Below are 22285 nucleotides of genomic sequence, written 5' to 3' on the forward strand. Positions count from 1 at the left end.
TTCTATAGTAATCATTACACGATCGAGGGATACTACAGTGTGGAGTATAGTATTCTACAGTATACTACAACATTCTAGAGTAAACACTACACAAGCATAGAATACTAGTGTCTAGTAGAGGTTTGTCAATCTCGTCCTATTAGTATCCGTTCTATCAAACATGATACTTGTAATCGAGAAGAAGTGTGCATTAAATGCTGGTAAAGCCTCTATCACTCAGAGCGCATCTCAGAGTGCATTGTCATATTCCCTCACTCATTCACACACATTGTTCAAATGTAAATGACCTCTGACAGATGAAAATGCACATGATTAACTTACTTAGTCCTATACAATTATCAACGAAATAGGCTAAGTAGTCTAATGCATGGTTGGTTACTACTGCCTGCATTTATTCTAGACATAGATTTAGATGAAGGTTGGCAAATTTGCGTGCCCCATATTTTGTTTCACTTTGGAGAGGAGCAAAAATTCTCTCCCGACACTTATGCCACAACATTTGTACAATCAAAATAAATGATCTATATTTGTAATTTTATTTTCGAATTATCTGTTGCTCGGTAACCATCCCTGGGCAAGAATAAATAAGAATAGCTAGCAAGCATGGGATTGGATCACGATCTAACGACAGTCTGCAAAGGAATAATTATATGGACAGACAAAGTAGGCTACTAAACAACGCCAAGTAGATATTTTAAAGTAAAAATTACAAACTTTAGAAGCTTTTCTAAACCCTCAATACATTATAAGTTTGCATTTCCTGCCGTGCAGGAACATTCTCAGCAACACAATAGTGATCAAATTAAGACCCTACATCTGTACGGATTCTGATTCAAACACAATGTTTGGAGAAGGGGAGACTAGCCAGTCATTGTTGTTCAATGTAGTTATTTCCAGTGAGTGAAACAGAGCCACGCATGTGTCTGTCTGGGGAAATGAGAGTAGAGGGAGAGTGGCTTGTTCTAATCCATAATTGTTGCAGCAGGCTCAACCGTTTCTTTACAGACAGAAGAACTAGCCAATAGTTGTTTAGAGCACACAGCGCTTCACACTGTTTGATTAAAAGAGATGCGTGCTGGCAACTGTTTTTTTTCTTCGATCATGGATAATTACAAAAAATACTTGTGGTATAATCATATTAGCCAGCAGGATACCACCCTGCATCCCACAGCTGGCTTGCTTCTGAAGCTAAGCAGAGTGGGTCCTGGATGGGAGACCAGATGCTGCTGGAAGTGGTGTTGGAGGGCCAGTAGAAGGCACCCTTTCCTCTGGTCTAAAAAAAAAATTATCCCAATGCCCCAGGGCATTGATTGGGGACTTTGCCCTGTGTAGGGTGCCGTCTTTCGGATGGGACGTTAAACGGGTGTCCTGACTCTCTGTGGTCATAAGATCCCATGTCACTTATTGTAAGAGTAGGGGTGTTAACCACAGTGTCCTGGCTAAATTCCCAATCTGGCCCTCATACCATCACGGTCACCTAATCATCCCCAGCTTACAATTGGCTCATTCATCTCCCCTGTAACTAAAAATGTAAAATTCTCTATATTGTTACGATACTCGTTTTGTCTGAGCACTCGGGACACAGTGTGGTGTATAGTATTCTACAGTACACTGCAACCTTCTGTAGTTCACACTACACGATCGAGGAACACAGTGTGTAGTATAGTATTCTACAGTATACTACAACATTCTATATTAAATACTACACATGATCGAGGGATACTACAGTGTGGAGTATAGTATTCTACAGTATACTATAATTTGCTGCAGAATAACATAGAATTCTATCATTTAAAAAATGTAGTATTTTTTGGGGGGGGGTATACAGACAATGTGGACGGATGGATGGATAGATAGATACAGTGCATTTGGGAGGTATTCCGACCCCTTGACTTTTTACACTTTTTGGTACGATACAGACTTACCTCATCAATCTACACACAATACCCCATAATGACAAAGCAAAAACATTTTTTTTTTTTAAATGTTTGCACATTTACGTAAGTAAATTCAGACCCTTTGCTATGAGACTTGAAATTGAGCTCAGGTTCATCCTATTTCCATTGATCATCCTTGAGATGTTTCTACAACTTGACTGGAGTCCACCTGTGGTGATTGGACATGATTTGGAAAGGCACATACAGTTAAAGTCGGAAGTTTACATACACCTTAGCCAAATACATTTAAACTCAGTTTTTCACAATTCCTGACTTTTAATCCTAGTAAAAATGTCCTGTCTTAGGTCAGTAAGGATCACCACTTTATTTTAAGAAAGTGAAATGTCAGAATAATAGTAGAGAGAATTATTTATTTCAGCTTTGATTTCTTTCATCACATTCCCAGTGGGTCAGAAGTTTACATACACTCAATTAGTATTTGGTAGCATTGCCTTTAAATTGTTTAACTTGGGTCAAACGTTTCAGGTAGCCTTCCACAAGCTTCCCACAATAAGTTGGGTGAATTTTGGCCCCTTCCTCCTGACAGAGCTGGTGTAACTGAGTCAGGTTTGTAGGCTTCCTTGCTCGCACACACTTTTTCAGTTTTGCCCACAACTGTTCTATAGGATTGAGATCAGGGCTTTGTGATGGCCAATCCAATACCTTGATTTTGTTGTCCTTAAGCCATTTTGCCACAACTTTGAAATCATGCTTGTGGTCATTGTTCATTTGGAAGACCCATTTGCYACCAAGCTTTAACTTCCTGACTATTGTCTTGAGATGTTGCTTCAATGTATCCACATAATTGTCCTGCCTCATGATGCCATCTATTTGCGAAGTGCACCAGTCCCTCCTGCAGCAAAGCACCCCCACAACATGTTGATGCCACCCCCGTGCTTCACGATTGAGATGGTGTTCTTCGGCTTGCAAGCCTCCCCCTTTTTCCTCCAAACATAACGATGGTCATTATTATCATTAACAGTTCTATTTTTGTTTCATCAGACCAGAGGACATTTCTCCAAAAAGTAAAATCATTGTCCCCATGTGTGGCTGCAAACTGGTGTCTGGCTTTTTTAATGGCGGTTTAGGCGCAGTGGCTTCTTTCTTGCTGAGCGGCCTTTCAGGTTTGGTCGATATGGGACTTGTTTTACTGTGGATATAGATACTTTTGTACCTGTTTCCTCCAGCATCTTCACAAGGTCCTTAGATGTTGTTCTGGGATTGATTTGCACTTTTCACACCAAAGTGCGTTCATCTCTAGGAGACAGAATGCGTCTCCTTCCTGATCGGTATGACGGCCGTGTGGTCCCATGGTGTTTACACTAGCATACTATTGTTTGTACGTGGTACGTTCAGGTGTTTGGAAATTGCTCCCAAGGATGAACCAGACTTGTGGAGGTCTACAATTTTTTTTATAAGGTCTTGGCTGATTTATTTAGATTTTCCCCATGATGTCAAGCAAAGATGCACTGAGTTTGAATGTAGGCCTTGAAATACATCCACAGGTACACCTCCATTGACTCAAATTATGTCAATTAGCCTATCAGAAGCTTCTAAAGCCATTAGATAATTTTCTGTAATTTTCCAAGCTGTTTAAAGGCAGAGTCAACTTAGTGTATGTAAACTTCTGACCCACTGGAATTGTGATACGGTGAGTTATAAGTGAAATATTGTTTGTAAACAATTGTTGGAAAAATTACTTGTGTCATGCACAAGTAGATGTCCTAACCGACTTGACAAAACTATAGTTTGTAAACAAGAAATTTGTGGAGTGGTTGAAAAACAAGTTTTAATGACTCCAACCTAAGTGTATGTAAACTTCCGACTTCAACTGTATCTGTCTATATAAGGTCCCACATTTGACAGTGCATGCCAGAGCAAAAAGCAAGCCATGAGGTCGAAGGAATTGTCTGTAGAGCTCTAAGACAGGATTGTGTCGAAGCACAGATCTGGGGGTACAATTTTTGCAGCATCAAAGGTCCCCAAAAACACAGTGGCCTCCATTATTCTTAAATGGAAGAACCACCAAGACTCTTCCTAGAGCTGGCCGCCTGGCCAAACTGAGCAATCGGGGGAGAAGGGCCTTGTTCAGGAAGATGTTACGTTCCTGACCTTATTTCCTTTGTTTAGTCTTTGGTTAGTTGGTCAGGACGTGAGCTGGGTGGGCATTTGTTGGGTTTGTTGTTTGGCCTAATATGGTTCTCAATCAGAGGCAGGTGTTTGTCATTGTCTCTGATTGGGAACCATATTAAGGTAGCCTGTTTTCACTGTTTGTTTGTGGGTGATTGTTCCTGTTCGTGCATTCATGTGTTTTATGTTCTCTCGTTCAGGACTGTAGCTTCGTTGGTTTTCGTTTGTTTATTGTTTTGTTCGTATTGAAGAAGTATTCTAATAAATATGGATACATACCACGCTGCGCTTTGGTCCTCCTCTCCTTCTACCGACGAAAGTCATTACACTTATGGTCACTCTGACAGAGCTTCAGAGTTCCTCTGTGGAGATAGGAGAACCTTCCAGAAGGACAACCATCTCTTCAGCACTCCAATAATCAGGCCTTTATGGTAGAGTGGCCAGACGGAAGCCCCTCAGTAAAAAGGAACATGACAGCCCGCTTGGAGTTTGCCAAAAGGCACCTAAAGGACTCTCAGACAAAGAGAAACAAGATTCTCTGGTCTGATGAAACCAGGATTGAACTCTTTGGCCTGAATGCCAAGCGTCACATCTAGAGGATACCTGGCACGATCCCTACGGTGAAGGATGCTGGTGGCAGAATCATGCTGTGGGGATGTTTTTCAGCTGCAGGGACTGGGAGAATAGTCACGACCGAGGGAAAGATGAACGAAGCAAAGTACAGAGAGATCATTGATAAAAATCCTGCTCCAGAGCACTCAGGACCTCAGACTGGGGCGATGGATCACCTTCCAACAGAACAACGACCCTAAGCACACAGCCAAGACAACGCAAGAGTAGCTTCGGGACAGGTCTCTGAATATCCTTGAGTGGCCCAACCAGAGCCCGGACTTGAACACGATCGAACACCTCTGGAGAGACCTGAAAATAGCTGTGCAGCGACGCTCCCCATCCAACCTGACAGGGCTTGAGAGGATCTGCAGAGAGGAATGGGAGAAACTCCCCAAATAAAGGTGTGCCAAGCTTGTAGTGTCATGCCCAACAAGACTCAAGGCTGTAATTGCTGTTAAAGGTGCTTCAACAACGTACTGAGTAATGGGTATGAATAATTATGTGGAAAAAGTCAACGAGTCTGAATACTTTCCAAATGCTCTGTAGATAGATAGATAAATAGATAGTAGTTGGGACATATCTAGCTGAAAACTAAGGTAATTCTAGAGAGACAGAGTTAAGTTACGTTAATATCGTTTCAAGATGAGTGTACCGTGATGAGTTTTACCTTTCGGTCAATTTAAAGACTGTTATTGTCTGTCATAGTCCAAATGTTTCAGTTTAATATTATTTTGTGCTATGCTCCACTCCCATTTGGCATGTGGAGTTGCATTTCCACTGGTTTTTCCAAAAGAAAGACACCGTTTCCACTGTTTTCCATTCATTTTCTAAATCAGACGAATTGTGAAATTGACCCTTTGTCTGAGCAGTAAGATGATTTAAAGCCAGATCATGTTGTCATCATTTGTAGATGTTGATGATAGCACTCAAACGAAATCATTACGAATCAGGCATGAGCTAGCTCTGGTTTCTATCTGTAAAACCAGTTCAGTTTTGCTGGCCTGCTTTCAACATTCAGGTTAGCTAGGACAACACATATTGAATATTACGAATATACTAATTCCCCATTTGTCCATGAAGTAGAATATATGACTTGTCTATTAGCTAATAGTGTACATTTCCTATTTAGATCTGTTTTTCAAGAAGGAGCAGATTATGTGTTCCCAAGAATCTTTGTTCTGAAAGTCAGTCAGAATGAAAAGTGACAATCATTTGAGTTGTGCTGTGTTCGAGACCAATCGATTTACACTATACGGCTTCCCCCCCCAAAATATGCCCAGTGACAACTAGAGATGTCATGTCTGACAAGCAGGTCAGTAGGCCTATCTAAAAAAAGCATCTCTGAAGACTGTGTTCTGTATAAGCGTGACGTTCTCTCTCCCATAGAAATACAATTACTAGAACAGACATTTCCATCCAAGTCAACATTCTGTGATTGGTGGGCCTGGGCCATAGAAATATAATTGAGTCATTCTATTTCTAAGGTTCCCCCCTCTCCCAACATGGCCCCGGCCCTCTGCCATCACACAGAGGATCCAAGCCCTGGGTTAATCATCAAACTTTCTTTGATTTACTGTTTGTGTCTCCATGTTTTCTTGTCTCAAACTAGCTCCACACAGCTCCAGTGTGTAGTGCGATAACAGTCATCAAACCTCCTCCTGCCTCTAGGAGAAATTGTGCTCTTTTGTTTTCCAAGCAGTTTGAAGCCAGATACACTCTGCATTGGCGGTAATAGGTCTGTTTGTGATGAGCGATGTCAGTTCATGTTTTGGTAATGTGGGTTGGTGTTTTGAAGTCATATTTTGAGACTAGACATCTATGAATCCAGCAAATCAGAGAAGATTACTTAGCAGAATATCTTTCAGTCAGTGTGGCTCGTATTTACAGCTTTGTCACAACATATTGCCAGTCTAGTTGTTTACACCAATGAACCATAAACATCTAGATTTTGCCATCATTTATGTAACTGGTCCCCTTTACTAGCCTAAATTTCAATGAATTCTAGTCCACAAAGTCTCACAGTTTCTGTTGGTATCAATTTCCACTGTGGATTTTGGAGAGCTTTTGTATTGAATGTGATTTTTTTTCCAATAGCCCTTGAAGGTCTCGTTATTTATGCTGGTAAGACAGACCAACATTTTTGAAAAATCTTGCTTTTATCAGTGCTGTTGTCCCTCTGGCAGACAACAGCGGTAGCTTCCATACTTCTTTCCTGGATGGTGCTGTATCGTAAATACCTGAACTTCAGAGCATTGGACAGTAGAGTGCTACTTCCCCCCACATCTGGACTGTATTTACCGCCATTTAATTCAGTCCAGTGTGAGGTCACGGAAACAGAGGGAGGAATTCACACCAGGACCAACCCTATGACGGTGCAGCCGCATTAAAGGTTGTAAAAGAACAAAGGTTTTGACAACTATTGTCTGAGCTATTTTATTTTTAAAGGATGGTGTCGTGCAACGTGTACACATGTAGTGTGTGTGTGTGTCTCAGTGCATATTTTTTTGGTTTAAGTGACCTGTGTCCCAATCAGTGTAACGTATGCCCTAAAAATTGTCAGAGACTCCAGCCACCCTAGTCATAGACTCTTCTCTCTGCTACCGCACGGCAAGCGGTACCGGAGCACCAAGTCTAGGTCCAAGAGGCTACTAAACAGATTCTACCCACAAGCCATAAGACTCCTGAACATCTAATCAAATGGCTACCCAGACTATTTGCATTGCCCCCCTCTCTCTCTTTTACGCCGCTGCTACTCTCTGTTATTATCTATGCATAGTCACTTTAATAACTCTACCTACATTTACATTTACATTTAAGTCATTTAGCAGACGCTCTTATCCAGACGTACACATTACCTCAATTACCTCGATCAACCGGTGCCCCGCACATTGACTCTGTACCGGTACCACCTATATATAGTCTCGCTATTGTTATTTTACTGTTGCTCTTTAGTTACTTGTTCCTTTTATTTTTGATTCTTGTTCATATTTTTTAAACTGCATTGTTGGTTAGGGGCTTGTAAGTAAGCATTTCACTGCAAGGTCTACATCTGTTGTATTCGGCACATGTGACTAATAAAATAGGATTTGATGTTTGTATACAGTAAGAGTGTGAATGAGTCTGTATGTATCTGAGAGTGAATGTGTGTGTGTGGGTGTGTGCGTTCGTGCATGCATGTAAAAAAGTCCACATTGATTGGTGAGGAAGCATCAAGTCCTGACTGTATATGCACTGTATGTACACCTCTCAGCTGTGCCTCAGTCAAACAGAGCCAGCCCCCTCCTACTTCCCTCAGATATAGTGAGGCTGTGGAATAGCAGTGGAGTCAATAAGAGCAGAAGCCTTGAAACGAGAGCACGGGATCAGCCCCCCAAACATACACACTCTTTCACACAAATGGAATACTACTGCAGCCTGCTGCTGTGGACCTGTGCCCTCCTGCCAGGTGAGTGTGTGAGTGTGTGAGTGAGTGTGAGTGTGAGTGACTGTGTGTGGGTGAGTGTGTGTGAGTGAGTGAAAGGTGCAAATAAGGGATCGATGGAAAGTTACAGAATGAAAGTTACAGAATGACAACAAAAGTGAGAGAGTTCGTATGTAATTTAATTGGGACTGTAAGAGTTTGAGCATGTTTGTAAGAGTGTGTGTGACCTCTGGAGTCAGGATAAGAGAGAGGACCATGTGGAAGAGGTGTGTGTGTGCAATGTGTTTTTGTATCTCAGTGAGCGAAGGTGAGATGAATGTCTCTGGACCAGTTTAAGTCAGGTCATTCCTTTTGTTAGACAGACGAGCAGAGTTGGCATGAGTTTCTCATTATTTTGTGCTATTGCTTTTAGGCCAGGTATCCATTTGGAAAGTTAACGACTGGTACAGATAGAGGCAAATAAAGAAGAGCGTGTGAGGAGGTGTGTCCACCTGTTCCTCGTCTCTAGAGGCACAGAGTGTGTGAGATGAGCCAACAGCATGATGCACGAATCTGGCATGGCCTCATACCTTGTCAGAACTATTGCTCTTCTGAGACCCTCTGTCTGTCGGCCTCCTCTTTAAGCCTCCCTCGGGGATGATGCAAGGAGGAATGATGCTATCTGCTCTCAGTGCAGCTCTCAGAGTTTCCACTCATTGTAAAGATCTGGCCATTAGCCTGATTCGGGATCAGTCGGTGCTGTAGCTCAACTGCAGCTCAACCCAGGCTACATTTCAGTCATAAATGAGCCTTTACATTTCCAAAACATTTATGTTTTTTGATTGCTTATGATTGCTTATGGGTCCCTTCATGTGTGTGTAAAATATGACTGTTCTCAGATGTTCGGATCCTGTATATTTGACTATGGTATGTGATTGTCTCACCTTGGACGCACACGCACGTCACACACAGTGACGTCATTTTGAATATTGAATATGTCCCCATGATTCGTTAAGTTTATTAGGATCCCCATTAGGTTGTAGCATCTACTCTTCTTGGTGTCCACATAAAATGTACAAATGTTAAAGACTTATCGCTTCTTCCTCAATACCCTCTTTCCACTGATATAAAGCTTGTGTTTATTCCATAACATGGGGCTTGTGAAAGCAGTGGTTTTCTGCACGAGAGGATCTGGACAAGAAAATCGTCAATATGAGACTCGTCTGGTAAAAGTGAACCAGATAGAGATGGCTAAAGTCAGAGTAGGACAGGGTGTTACGTATGCAGAGGCAGTGAGAAGGGTTGAGGGTAGAGAAGGGCCAACGGCAACAGTGAATGTTCCCATTTCAGCATGTGGACCCCAGAAACCGCGTGTTGAAAAATCCTGATTCTTGGCCTTCATCACGATGGTGGTGAATTGTGCTAGCCAAGTAGAACACAGATCACAGAAAATGTGCATTGTTGTGTAACGGCTGAACGTTTTCTGGGAAATATCTGCAGAGGATCTACAGGAAATGTTGGAAGAAGTGTTGCCCTCTCAGGCCTGTGGGCCGAAGAGTGACTAATATGGATCTTATGGGTAGTGGGATAGGGATGGGTATTGTAGTATATGCAGGTTGATATACCAACATAAAATCGTGATTGATCAAACAATCCAGTATAGTAGATGGCGGCAATTATCGGATGTAGTCTGCCAATAAACCTAGAAGTAGAAGAAAGATGAGACTCTCACGAACATGACAGTGTCTTTTTATTTTGCTCTATGACATCCACCAGTTTTACGTCAGTCATCGGAACGCTCTGTCACGGATGCCCTACTTACGAAGAGGTCTTCTCACAAAACCGACTGTCCAGACCGAACCTTTGGAGCTACAAAGGTATAATTTCGAAAGCGGATCACCAATATCGAAAGGGGAGACTCTCAGCAACACAGTGCTGGTTGTTTTGCTCAACGACGCACACAACTGTCAGGGGGGGTCATCTGAAGGTAACCCAGTACTAGGCTGTAAAAATGTCATAATGTGCATAGCGGTAAAAAGTGCTTTTACATTTTCTTATATCTTTCAGACATAGGACACTCTTCAAAACGTTATTCCTTATCTACAAATCTGTTATTTAACAGGTTTCTATGGGCTATAGCAGTAAAGGCCAAAATCCATATTTCATCAAATCAGGTTTTTAATTATATTTTTTATGCCTACAGGGGTCCTAAAACTCTAAATCATAGGCTAAATGATCCATCTTAAAGATGCACTCCAGGATCTTAAGCACAACAAATTTGTAACGAATTGGATTCGTTACATATTCAAATGGCTATTTATTTAAAAAAAATTGTAGAACCTAACATATATTATGAAATGGATGATGTAGTACACAATTGGATGACATAGTAATCCAAAAAACGGGATCACTTTTGGCTCGTGACCACAACTTTCTAAACTACAGGCTGAATTTTTGAAAAAATTTGAGAGTGCATCTTCAAAACAATTCCATATCTTAGCTTAGTAGATTTAGCAATCTAATGGCTTAGACCTACAGGGGTTAAGATTAATTCACTTACTCATGTCTCTGGATAAAAGCATTTGCTAAATGACTAAAATGTAAAATATACATGTTTACATACATCTCATATTACTGTATAGAATTATGTTAAAAAAATATATATATTGATGTAATTTTTTTTATTATTTGTAGATTTCTTTATAAAAATGCAGGTAATTGTTACATTTGACTGTAGCAATACAACTTATTTCTCTAAGAGTGAGGCAGCTATATAGCATTTAGCAAAAAAAGTACAACATCAAGTGATAGATTTGAAAGAAATACATAATGTAATTGAACAACCCCATGCCGTGATTATATAGTGAAAAAACATACCAATCTCTTTCACAATTTCTTTAAACAAGCTTTAAGCTAATTTACCAACATATAGTGCCTTCGAAAAGTATTCAGACCCTTTGACTTTTTCCACATTTTGGTACGTTACAGCCTTGTTCTAAAATTGATTACATTATTTTTTTCTCTCATCAATATACACACAATACCCCATAATAACAAAGCAAAAACAGTTTTTTTTTTTTTTTACATTTTTGAGAATTTATTACAAATAAAAACTGAAATATCACATTTACATAAGTATTCAGACCCTTTACTCAGTAATGTGTTCAAGCTAATTTGGCAGCGATTACAGCATTGAGTCTTCTTGGGTATGAGGCTTGGCACACCTTTATTTGAGGAGTTTCTCCTATTCTTTTCTACAGATCCTCTCAAGCTCTGTCAGGTTGGATGGGGAGCGTTGCTGCACAGCTATTTTCAGGTCTCTCCAGAGATGTTTGATCGGGTTCAAGTCCGGGCTCTGGCTGGGCCACTCAAGGACATTCAGAGTTTTGTCCCGAAGCCACCCCTGTCTTGGGTGTGTGCTTAGGGTCATTGTCCTGTTGAAAGCTAAATCTAAGCCACAGTCTGGGGTCCTGAGTGCTCTGTAGCAGGTTTTCATCAAGAATCTCTCTGTACTTTGCTCCGTTCATCTTTCCCTCAATCCTGACAAGTCTCCCAGTCCCTGCCTCTGAAAAACATCCCCACAGCATGATGCTGCCACCACCATGCTTCACCGTAGGGATGCCTCCAGATGTGATGCTTGGCATTCAGGCCTCCAGGGTTCAATCTTGTTTTCATCAGACCGGAGTTCCTTGTTTCTCATGGTCTAAGAGTCTTTAGGTTCCTTTTGGCAATCTCCAAGTGGGCTGTCATTTGGCTTTTACTCAGGTGTGGCTTTCTTCTAGCTACTCCATCATAAAGGCCTGATTGGTGGAGTGCTACAGAGATGGCTGTCCTTCTGGAAGGTTCTCCCATCTCCAAAAATAAACCCTAGAGCTCTGTCAGAGTGACAATCAGGTTCTTGGTCACCTCCCTGACCAAAGGCCCTTCTCCCCCGATTGCTCAGTTCGGCCGGGCGTCCAGCTCTAGGAAGAGTCTTGGTGGTTCCAAACATCTTCCATTTAAGAATGATGTCAGGCACTGTGTTTTTGGGGATCTTCAATGCTGCAGACATTTTTTTAGTACCCTTCCCCAGATCTGTGCCTTGACAAAATCCTGTCTTGGAGCACTACGGACAATTCCTTTGACCTCCTAGCTTGGTTTTTGCTCTGACATGCACTGTCAACTGTGGGACCTTATATAGACAGGTGTGCCTTTCCAAATCATGTCATATCAGTTGCATTTACCACAGGTGGACTCCAATCAAGTTGTAGAAACATCTCAAGGATGATCAATGGAAACTGAATACACCTGAGCTCAATTTCAAGTCTCATAGCAAAGGGTCTGAATACTTATCTAAATAAGGTATTTCTGTTTCTATTTTTAACTGTCTAAAAACCTGTTTTCACTTTGTCATTATGGGGTATGGTGTGTAGATTTCTGAGGATCATTTTTTTAAAAACATTTTAGAATAAGGCTGTAACGCAACAAAGGGTAATTAGTAAAAATGAATATTTTGTCATACCCGTGGTCGGATATACCAAGGCTGTCAGCCAATCAGCATTCAGGGCTCGAACCACCCAGTTTATATTTGTCAGTAATACATTGAGTCGATTTTTATTTAGTCTCATGCAGGTTCTACTGTGTTGAAGGAGGCTAAGGTTGATGCCTGACATCTGATTTACACCAAAATGGTTGAAATTACTAAATTAGTGCAAGGGTAGGCAACAACACATCTGCCACGCTGTTCCTCAACACCGGGGCCCCTCAGGGGTGCGTGCTTAATCCCCTCCTGTACTCCATGTTCACACATGACTGCGTCGCCAAGCACGACTCCAACACCATCATTACGTTTGCTGATGACACAACAGTGGTAGGTTTGATCACCGACAACGATGTGACAGCTTATAGGGAGGATGTCAGAGATCTGGCAGCGGGGTGCCAGGACAACAACCTCTCCCTCAATGTGAGCAAGACAAAAGAGATGATTGTTGATTACAGGAAAAGGAGGGCCGAACAGGCCCCCATTAACATCAACAGGGCTGTAGTGGAGCGGGTTCAGAGCTTCAAGTTTTCTTGGTGTCAACATCACCAACAAACTATCATGGTCCAAACACACCAAGACAGTCGTGAAGCGGGCACGACAACAGCTTTTCCCCCTCAGGAGACTGAAAAGATTTTGCATGGGTCCCCAGATTCTCAAAAAGTTCTACAGCAGCACTATCAAGAGCATCCTGACCGGTTGCATCACCGCCTGGTATGACTGCTCGGGATACGACCGTAAGGCGCTACAGAGTGTAGACGTGTTGTTGCCTACCCTTGCACTAATTTAGTCATTTCAACCATTTTGGTGTAAATCAGATGTCAGGCACCGCCCAATACATCACTGGGGCCAAGCTTCCTGCCATCCAGGACCTGTATACTAGACGGTGTCAGAGGAAGGCCCCAAAAAATGTCAAAGACTCACCAGGCTTCCCGAGTGGCGCAGTGGTCTAAGGCACTGCATCACAGTGCTAGATGCGCCACTACAGATTCTGGATTTGAGTCCAGGCTCTGTCACAGCCGGCCGCGACCGGGAGACCCATTGGGCGGCGCACAATTGGCCCAGCGTCGTCCGGGTTAGGGGAGGGTTTGGCCGGCAAGGATGTCCTTGTCCCATCGCGCACTAGCGACTCCTGTGGCGGGCCGGGCGCAGTGCACTCTGACACGGTCGCCAGGTGTACAGTGTTTCCTCCGACACATTGGTGTGGGTTAAGCGGACATTGTGCCAAGAAGCAGTGCGGTTTGGCTGGGTTGTGTTGTGTTTCGGAGGACGCACCGCTCTCGACATTCACCTCTCCCGAGTCCGGAGTTGCAGTGATGAGACAAGACTGTAACTACCAATTGGATACCACGAAATTGGGGAGAAAAAGGGGTAAAAAAATTACCTCCAGTCACCCAAGACATAGACTGTTCTCTCTGCTACCGGACAGCAAGCAGTACCGTAGCACCAATTCTAGGTCCAAAAGGCTCCTTAACAGCTTCTACCCCCAAGCTATAAGACTGCTGAACAGCTAATCAAATAGCAACGCAGACTATTTACATTGACCCTCCCCCCCTTTGTTTTTACACTGCTGCTCCTCGCTGTTTGTTATCTATGCATAGTCACTTTACCCGTACCTACATGTAGAAATTACCTCGACTAACCTGTACCCCCGCACATTGACTCGGGTCCCAGTACCCCATGTATATAGCCTCGTTATTTTTATGTAATTTTATTGTTGTTACTTTTTATAATATGTTTTACTTTAGTTAATTTAGTAAATATTTTCTGAACTCTGTTTCTTGAACTGCATTGTGGGTTAGGGGCTTGCAAGTAAGCATTTCACCGTAAGGTCTACAGTTGTTGTATTCGGCGCATTTGTCAAATAAAATGTGATTTTATTTGAAAGACACTCCAAAAGGTGTCAGCACTGCTTCGTCCAGAATAATGTTCCTTTCCTCCCATTCAGGATAGATTTTCCTGCATGTGTTCTCGGAGACAGGGGTGCCCTAAAACCACTCATTCCAACAACTGGTAAACCAACTCCAGTTAGGCGATGAGATATGGTCCTCACCATCCGGGCAGAAGATGGACAGACTGCACAAAGGAATTCTTTAGACGCTGGTCTCCTTTTGCAAAAGTTATCTGATCATATTTTGGCAATCGTATAGGATTGTGTTAGCATTGCGTTTTTCAAAACTGAACATTTTGATTCCTCCACTTTACATTGCTGCGGGGACTTGCTTCAATTCAGCCACAAGAGCATTAGTGAAGTCGGGCACTAATGTTGGCCGATTAGGCCTGGCTCGCAGTTGGCATTCCAATTCATCCCAAAGGTGTTCAATGTGGTTGAGGTCAGGGCTCTGAGTAGGGCAGTCAAGTTCTTCCACACCAATCTCGATAAACAATTTCTGTATGGACCTCGCTTTGTGCACGGGGGCATTTTCATGCTGAAACAGGAAGGGCCTTCCCCAACTGTTGCCACAAAGTTGGAAGCACAGAATTGTCTAGATTGTAATTGTATGCTGTAGCGTTAAGATTTTCCTTCACTGGAACTAAGAGGCCTTGCCCGAACCATGAAAAACAGCCCCAGACCATTATTCCTCCTCCACCAAACTTTACAGTTGGCACTATGCATTGGGGCAGGTAGCATTCTTCTAGCATCCTCCAAACCAAGATTCGTCCGTCGGACTGGTGAAGCGTGATTCATCACTCCAGAGAACATGTTTCCACTGCTCCGGAGTCCAAGCAGTGCAGCTTTATACCACTCCAACCGACGCTTGGCATTGCGCATGGTAATATTAGGCTGCTCAGCCATGGAAACCCATTTCATGAAGCTTCCAACGAACAGTTCTTGTGTTGACGTTGCTTCCAGAGGCAGTTTGGAACTCGGTAGTGAGTGTTGCAACCGAGGACAGACAATTTCTACTACGCACTTCAGCACTCGTCGGTCCCGTTCTGTGACCTTGTGTGGCCTACCACTTCACGGCTGAGACGTTGTTACTACTAGGCGTTTTCGCCTTACAATAACAGCACTTACAGTTGACAAGAGCAGCTCTAGCAGGGCAGAAATTTGACAGACTGACTTGTTGGAAAGGTGGCATCCTATGACTGTGCCACGTTGAAAGTCACTGAGCTCTTCAGTAAGGCCATTCTACTGCCAATGTTTACCTATGGAGATTGCGTGGCTGTGTGCTGGATTTTATACGGGTGTGGCTGAAATTGACGAATCCACTAATTTGACGGGGTGTCCACATACTTTTGTATATATAGTGTAGCTAACTTGGCTAATTAAGGCTAGCCATAATGCTACTGCGCTTCTCACCGTCCTACAGTTAGCCTACAAATAACAACTCCCTTCAGATTATAAATAGCAGCCTTCCGGTTGGCTTTTGGTCGTTGTAGCCTTTCCTTCTCATTTAACTTTCACTTTGTAATTTTAATTCCATCTTCCATTGACTAGAGTTCTCTTAACTTTTTTGCCACACAAGCACAGCTGCAATGCAATTGTCTCTTTTCTCTGGGGAAGTGCAAGGATCAGAGAGCTTGCCTTTTTTTGTATCCTGCAGCCAATATTTTTTTCTCTCCAAATCAAATCACATTTTATTGGTCACATACACATGGTTAGCAGATGTTAATGCGAGTGTAGCGAAATGCTTGTGTTTCTGGTTATGACAGTGCAGTAATATCTACCAAGTAAAATAACAATTCCCCAACAATGACCTAATACACACAAATCTAAACGGATGGAATAAGAACACGTACATATAAATATATGGAGGAACGATGACCGAGCGGCATAGGCAAGATGCAATAGATGGTTTAAAATACAGTATATACATATGAGATGAGTAATGTAAGTTATGTAAAGATTATTAAAGTGGCATTATTTAAAGTGACTAGTGATCCATTTATTAAAGTGGCCAATGATTCAAGTCTGTACGTAGGCAGCAGCCACTCAATGTTAGTGATGGCTGTTTAACAGTCTGATGGCCTTGAGATAGAAGCTGTTTTTCAGTCTTTCGGTCCCAGCTTTAATGCACATGTACTGACCTCGCCTTCTGGATGGTAGCGGGGTGAACAGGCAGTGGCTCGGATGGTTGTCCTTGATGATCTTTTTGGCCTTCCTGTGACATCGGGTGCTGTAGGTGTCCTGGAGAGCAGGTAGTTTGCCCCCGGTGATTCATTGTGCAGCCTGCACCACCATCTGGGGAGCCTTGCGTTTGAGGGCGGTGCAGTTGCCGTACACACCGACAGGATGCTCTCAATTGTGCATCTGTAAAAGTTTGTGAGGGTTTCAGGTGACAAGACACATTTATTCTGCCTCCTGAGGTTGAAGAGGCGTTGTTGCACCTTCTTCACCACACTGTCTGTGTGGGTGGACCATTTCAGTTTGTCCGTGATGTGTATACCGAGGAACTTAAACATTTCCTCCTTCTCCACTGCTGTCCCGTTGATGTGGATAGGGGGGTGCTCCCTCTGCTGTTTCGTGAAGTCCCGATCATCTCCTTTGTTTTGTTGATGTTGAGTTAGAGGTTGTTTTCCTGACACCACACTCCAAGTGCTCTCACCTCCTCCCTGTTTGCTGTCTCGTCGTTGTTGGTAATCAAGCCCACTACTGTTGTGTCGTCTGCAAACTTGATGATTGAGTTGGAGGCGTGCATGGCCACGCAGTCATGGGTGAACAGGGAGTACAGGAGGGGGCTGAGCACGAACCCTTGTGGGGCCCCAGTGTTGAGGATCAGCGAAGAGGAGATGTTGTTTCCTACCTTCACCACCTGGAGGCGGCCCATCAGAAAGTGCAGGACCCATTTGCACAGGGCGGGGTTCAGACCCAGGGCCTCAAGCTTAATGATGAGCTTGGAGGGTACTATGGTGTTGAATGCTGAGCTGTAGTCAATGAACAGCATTCTTTCATAGGTATTCCCCTTGTTCAGATGGGATAAGACAGTGTGCAGTGTGATGGCGATTGCATCGTCTGTGAACCTATTGGGGCGGTATGCAAACTGAAATGGGTCTAGGGTGGCAGGTAAGGTGGAGGTGATATGATCCTTGACCCTAGTCTCTCAAAGCACTTCATGATGACAGAAGTGAGTGCTACGGGGCGATAGTCATTTAGTTCAGTTATCTTTGCCTTCTAGGGTACAGGAACAATGGTGGCCATCTTGAAGCATGTGGGGACAGCAGACTGGAATTGGGAGTGATTGAATATGTCTGTAAACACACTAGCCAGCTGGTCTGCGCATGCTCTGAGGACGCGTGTAAGGATACCGTCTGGGCCAGCAGCCTTGCGAGGGTTAACGCGTTTAAATGTTTTATTGACGTCAGCCACAGAGAAGGAGAGGGGGGGCCCACAGACCTTGGTAGCGTGGCACGTCAGTGGCACTGTATTATCCTCAAAGTGTTCAAAGAAGGTGTTTAGTTTGTCTGGAACCAAGACGTCGGTGTTCGTGACGTGGCTGGTGTTCTTTTTGTAGTCCGTAGTTGCCTTTAGAACCTGCCACATTGTGCCTCATGTCTGATCCGTTGAATTGTGACTAAACTCTGTACCTATACCGACATCCGACAAACAGCCATATCGACGATCCTGGATCGTAAAAAAGAGGATAACAGAATCCGGATCATTCTAATGCAGATAAAAAGTTTTTAAAAATTGGGACCTGATCTCCTGAGTGGGGTTCACTACTGGGGGAGAAGGAGGCTGGTGGTCACTGACCCTGAGAATGCACATGGGTTTCAGAGCTCTATTGACAGAGACTCAGTCTGGGGGTTTGTTTCATCTGAATCATGCTATGCCCCTTCTGTGAAGTTACTTATTCTTCATATTTATTTGAGATAGACAACCCATATCTGGCATCCTTAGCACAGTAAAAGCAGGGTTTGGAATCATGGGCACTGTTGTGCTAAAGACCAAGGAAAATCAAATTCCTACCAGTAGAGGGAGTACAGTAGCTGGGCTTAAACTTCAGTTGCTTATATATTATACATAGCTGTATATAGCTTATTACTGAACTATTGGAAACGGTTTCTAAAACATGTGTATTCTTCAGTCATGTAGGTGCATTATAGCAGGAGTGAGTTCAGAGGGGGATTGATCAGCCTTTCTAAATGGATCAGACAACACTTATTGGCAGCCCATATCTTACTCTCCTCTGTATGCTCTTGGCAGGTAATAATAACCAGTCCGTGATCTACTAATCAGGGTGTGGCAGGACAGGTTAGAGAGGTACATGAGTGTATGGTCATATTAGTTTGTGTGTGCTTGTCTTTTCCTCCTGCTTGTGACGAGCCGGATTCAAACCCTGGGTTTAAACAAGACTGTGTTAGTCCGCTGAGCTAAAGCCTAGGCATTAATCCAGGGAACCGACACAATTCTTCCGGTGTCAGGCAAGGTTACTCGTCGCGCAAGTGTGGTTCACCGAACCACATCCATTACACGTGGGAAGGGGTGAGGTTATCATACGTCTGTGTTGTCAATGTTAAGCTGCAGTGAGTGATGCTGTGCCAGTAGTTGTCTGTCTGTGTCCTAGCTCCACTGTGTGCCAGGATGTGAATGAGACTGGGTTTATTTATGTGGGCAGGATTGTGGGATCACTGTCTGTCTTCCAATATTACTGAGAGGAATATTAAGAATATGCCTCATCATTCTTTCTCTCTCTCTCTGCCAACCATTTATATACTATTTGACATTAAACCCAACCCACTAGGCACAGATGTCAGTTCAACGTCTAGTTTTGATTCACATATGGTTGAGGTGTCAACTAACGTGAGTTCAACAGGTAATCCACCAAAAATGTCACCTTGTCATTGGATTTAGGCTCAATTATTTATTAATTTCCAAGTTGATTGAACGTCATCTCATAGATTTTTTTAGGGTTGAAATGACGTAGACACAACTTTGATTCAACCAGTTTTTGCCAAGTGGGAAGTGTCTTGTGAAAATACAACTGAAAGTCAATGATTTACTTCCACCTGGGGCTGTATAATATTCTATATTACAAAAGTATTATTACAAAGCAAACCTACCATTCAAATGTCTTCAAATCATTGCGTCACATTGTGGCACCCAAGCAGCATCTAAAAAAGTATGGAATTATAAGAACGAAAAATGACAGACAATCTCAAAGATGGCCTCTGAAAAATTATTTTAAAAGTATAAACACTTCTAAGAGCCAGAGAGGATCATCCAAGTGTCTGACTGTTAAAATAAGTAGAAAAACTGCCTTGTATTGAAACGTTTGCTATGTGGGAGTCGAGCCATCACTTTGAGACTTTCTCAGGTCCAATGTCTGGTCTGGTCTGGATCTTACTGAGGTTTCCCCACTGTGCCAAGTCCCTGAGACAGCTCAGATAAATGCAGTTCCTCCACAAACAGAAGCAAATTCCACTCAGCCATTAACAAAGCAATACAACCTCAGGGCACGGACTAACTACAAATCATCTTGTTTTCCCCAATGTTTATTTTCCCAGGTAGCCAAACTGATCAGAACTTGCTTTGTTGGCACCCGTGCAAGACAATCTCACAGCTCACTGTGTTTTTAAACACACTGGTCATTTGTACAGCTGGGTGGGTAGAGTAAGGAATCTCACTCTATAGTATATCGGGGGCAGATGTCTGTATCTCTTCTCCTTTTAAGGGACTCATAGCTCACATAGTTCCTAGCTAGACTCGGCTACAGCAGCTCTGCTGCCAACCATTCTTACCAGGGGCAGGAAAACTTCCGATCTGTCCCTCTGCATACTAATTTATTCTGCTTGTTATTGCATACTACTTTATTTAAATGACTTGTTATTCTTGATTGATTTTTGATTATTATTGATCTTGGTATTTGGACTGCATTATTAAGGGAGCTTTAGTTTAAGTAAGCATTTCATTGCATCGTTTACAACTGTTGTAACTGGTGTACGCAACTAATAAACTTTGATTTCTGTGCTAAAGGCTCACTTCCGAGAAATCTTCACGTTCCCATTTTAGTTGTTGAAATACTCAGCTGTCACACTGTGAAGCAAAGAGGGCCAAAAGGTGGGCCAGTTATCATGATGTGATATGTTCCTCTAAGCTTGATGAATTCAGGACAAAACCCTGAGTTCTGAATGTGTCAAATATATTTTTCTTGAGTAACAGGCTAATATTATTGTGTTGTTCCTGACAGAGGAGGAAAAGGAGCTCTGTGTCTGATTTAAGTATGATGACATTTAAAGCTATTTCTCTCTCCCTCCCTCCCTCTCTTTCTCTCCCTCCTTTAAGAGTTCCCCACAGCCCTCAATTTCTGTCATTCCCCTGAGTGATCGTTTTTTTCCTTCTATAAATTCAGACAAAAAGCTGACAACATTGCCCAGCTCAGTGCCACGTGCCTTTTCAGCAATTACTGTCGTTTGTAGATTTTATTTTGTGCTCTCGTTAAGAACCTATTCTGTTTTATATACATTTCCAAGTATCGCCAGGACAACACTCAATTACTCTGGTCCAAGTAGTCTCACTGGACCAGTCCTCAACATCGTATTCTCGTTCGAGAATGCTAGAGGACTTGAAAAATCAAGTGCAATAAGGAGATCCACGTAAGGAGTGAAGAGGGAGAGGGGGATTTAAAGGAAGTCAGATCAACCTAACCCCCTTTCTGTTTTATCCAAGAGGACGTTCTTCTCATCTGCTACATCTATTTCTACTGTTCACCATTTCCTGCAGAAGAAAATAAACTTAAAAGACCATGTGACATCATTTTAATACTCCTTTTTAGGAGTGTTTTTGCTACATCAAGAAACAGTTTCCCTCCCGTTTCTGTCTTTCAAGTAACCTTTCCTGATAAACATTTAAATTGAAACCAGAGGGAGCTGCTCCTGTCCCAATGTGTGGCGTGTGCTTGTCAAGAGCTGAGAGAGAACATAGTAAAGAGAGGAGAAGAGAGGAGAGGAGAGGAGAGGAGAGGAGAGGAGAGGAGAGGAGAGGAGAGGAGAGGAGTAGGAGAGGAGAAGGAGGAGGAAGAGGAGAGGAGAAGGAGAGGAGAGGAGAGGAGAGGAGAGGAGAGGAGAGGAGAGGCAATCTCTCCACTGAAGGGTCTGTTCTTTGATCAACTTTCACAGGAGTTTTTCTCCTCCAGTGTATTCTCTCCCACTCTCTTTAATGACTATGGGTATGCGTGCCTCTTGGCTGATCATTACCACATGTTAATCGGGAGTCCACTGATTACCAGAGGTCAGGTCTAATCCTGTCACAAATACACAAATCTAAAGTATCACATACAAGATGTTACATGTACTACAAGATGCCACTACCATCGAATCCACATGTAATACCAGGGATGATAAATAGGCTGAGACCTTGTAACAACAATTGTAACAAGGCACACCCTTGTCATTAACTACCAGTCATTTTCAATTCGTTTATTTCTATGTTATGACCTGGCTCCAAGGCTATACCGAATCAAGTGTAATGTAAGAACAATATTGTTACATAGGATATACTTGTAATAATCATGTAACTACCCAGGAGCAAGCAACTTAATGTAAAGTGAAATGTAGTTGGGTGTAAACTTTATAATTACTATGTAGTGACAATGTAGCAACCTTTGCAGGCAATAGGCTAACCAGGAGAAATTAAAAGACAGGAGACGTTTAGGTTGAACCCTTTTTAGTTGCATTGTATTTGCCATCTCAGACAAACAGTAATGAGGAAACAGTCGGTGGTTGCAGAGCCGCCGGAAAAAAAGG

The 22285-nt window shown here is 42.8% G+C and overlaps 1 protein-coding gene across 1 annotated transcript in view; it reads left to right on the forward strand.

Moving 5' to 3' along the window:
* Positions 1-8025: 8025 nt before the first annotated feature.
* The window catches only part of itga11b (integrin, alpha 11b), a 94848-nt gene continuing 80588 nt past the window's right edge, over positions 8026-22285 (forward strand). The window contains exon 1 of the mRNA XM_023984896.2: positions 8026-8124. Coding sequence (XP_023840664.1) covers positions 8076-8124 — 49 coding nt within the window. The 5' untranslated portion in view covers positions 8026-8075. The remainder of the gene's footprint in view (positions 8125-22285) is intronic.

This window comes from Salvelinus sp. IW2-2015, linkage group LG4q.1:29, assembly GCF_002910315.2.
Source record: "Salvelinus sp. IW2-2015 linkage group LG4q.1:29, ASM291031v2, whole genome shotgun sequence".
Lineage (NCBI taxonomy): Eukaryota > Metazoa > Chordata > Actinopteri > Salmoniformes > Salmonidae > Salvelinus > Salvelinus sp. IW2-2015.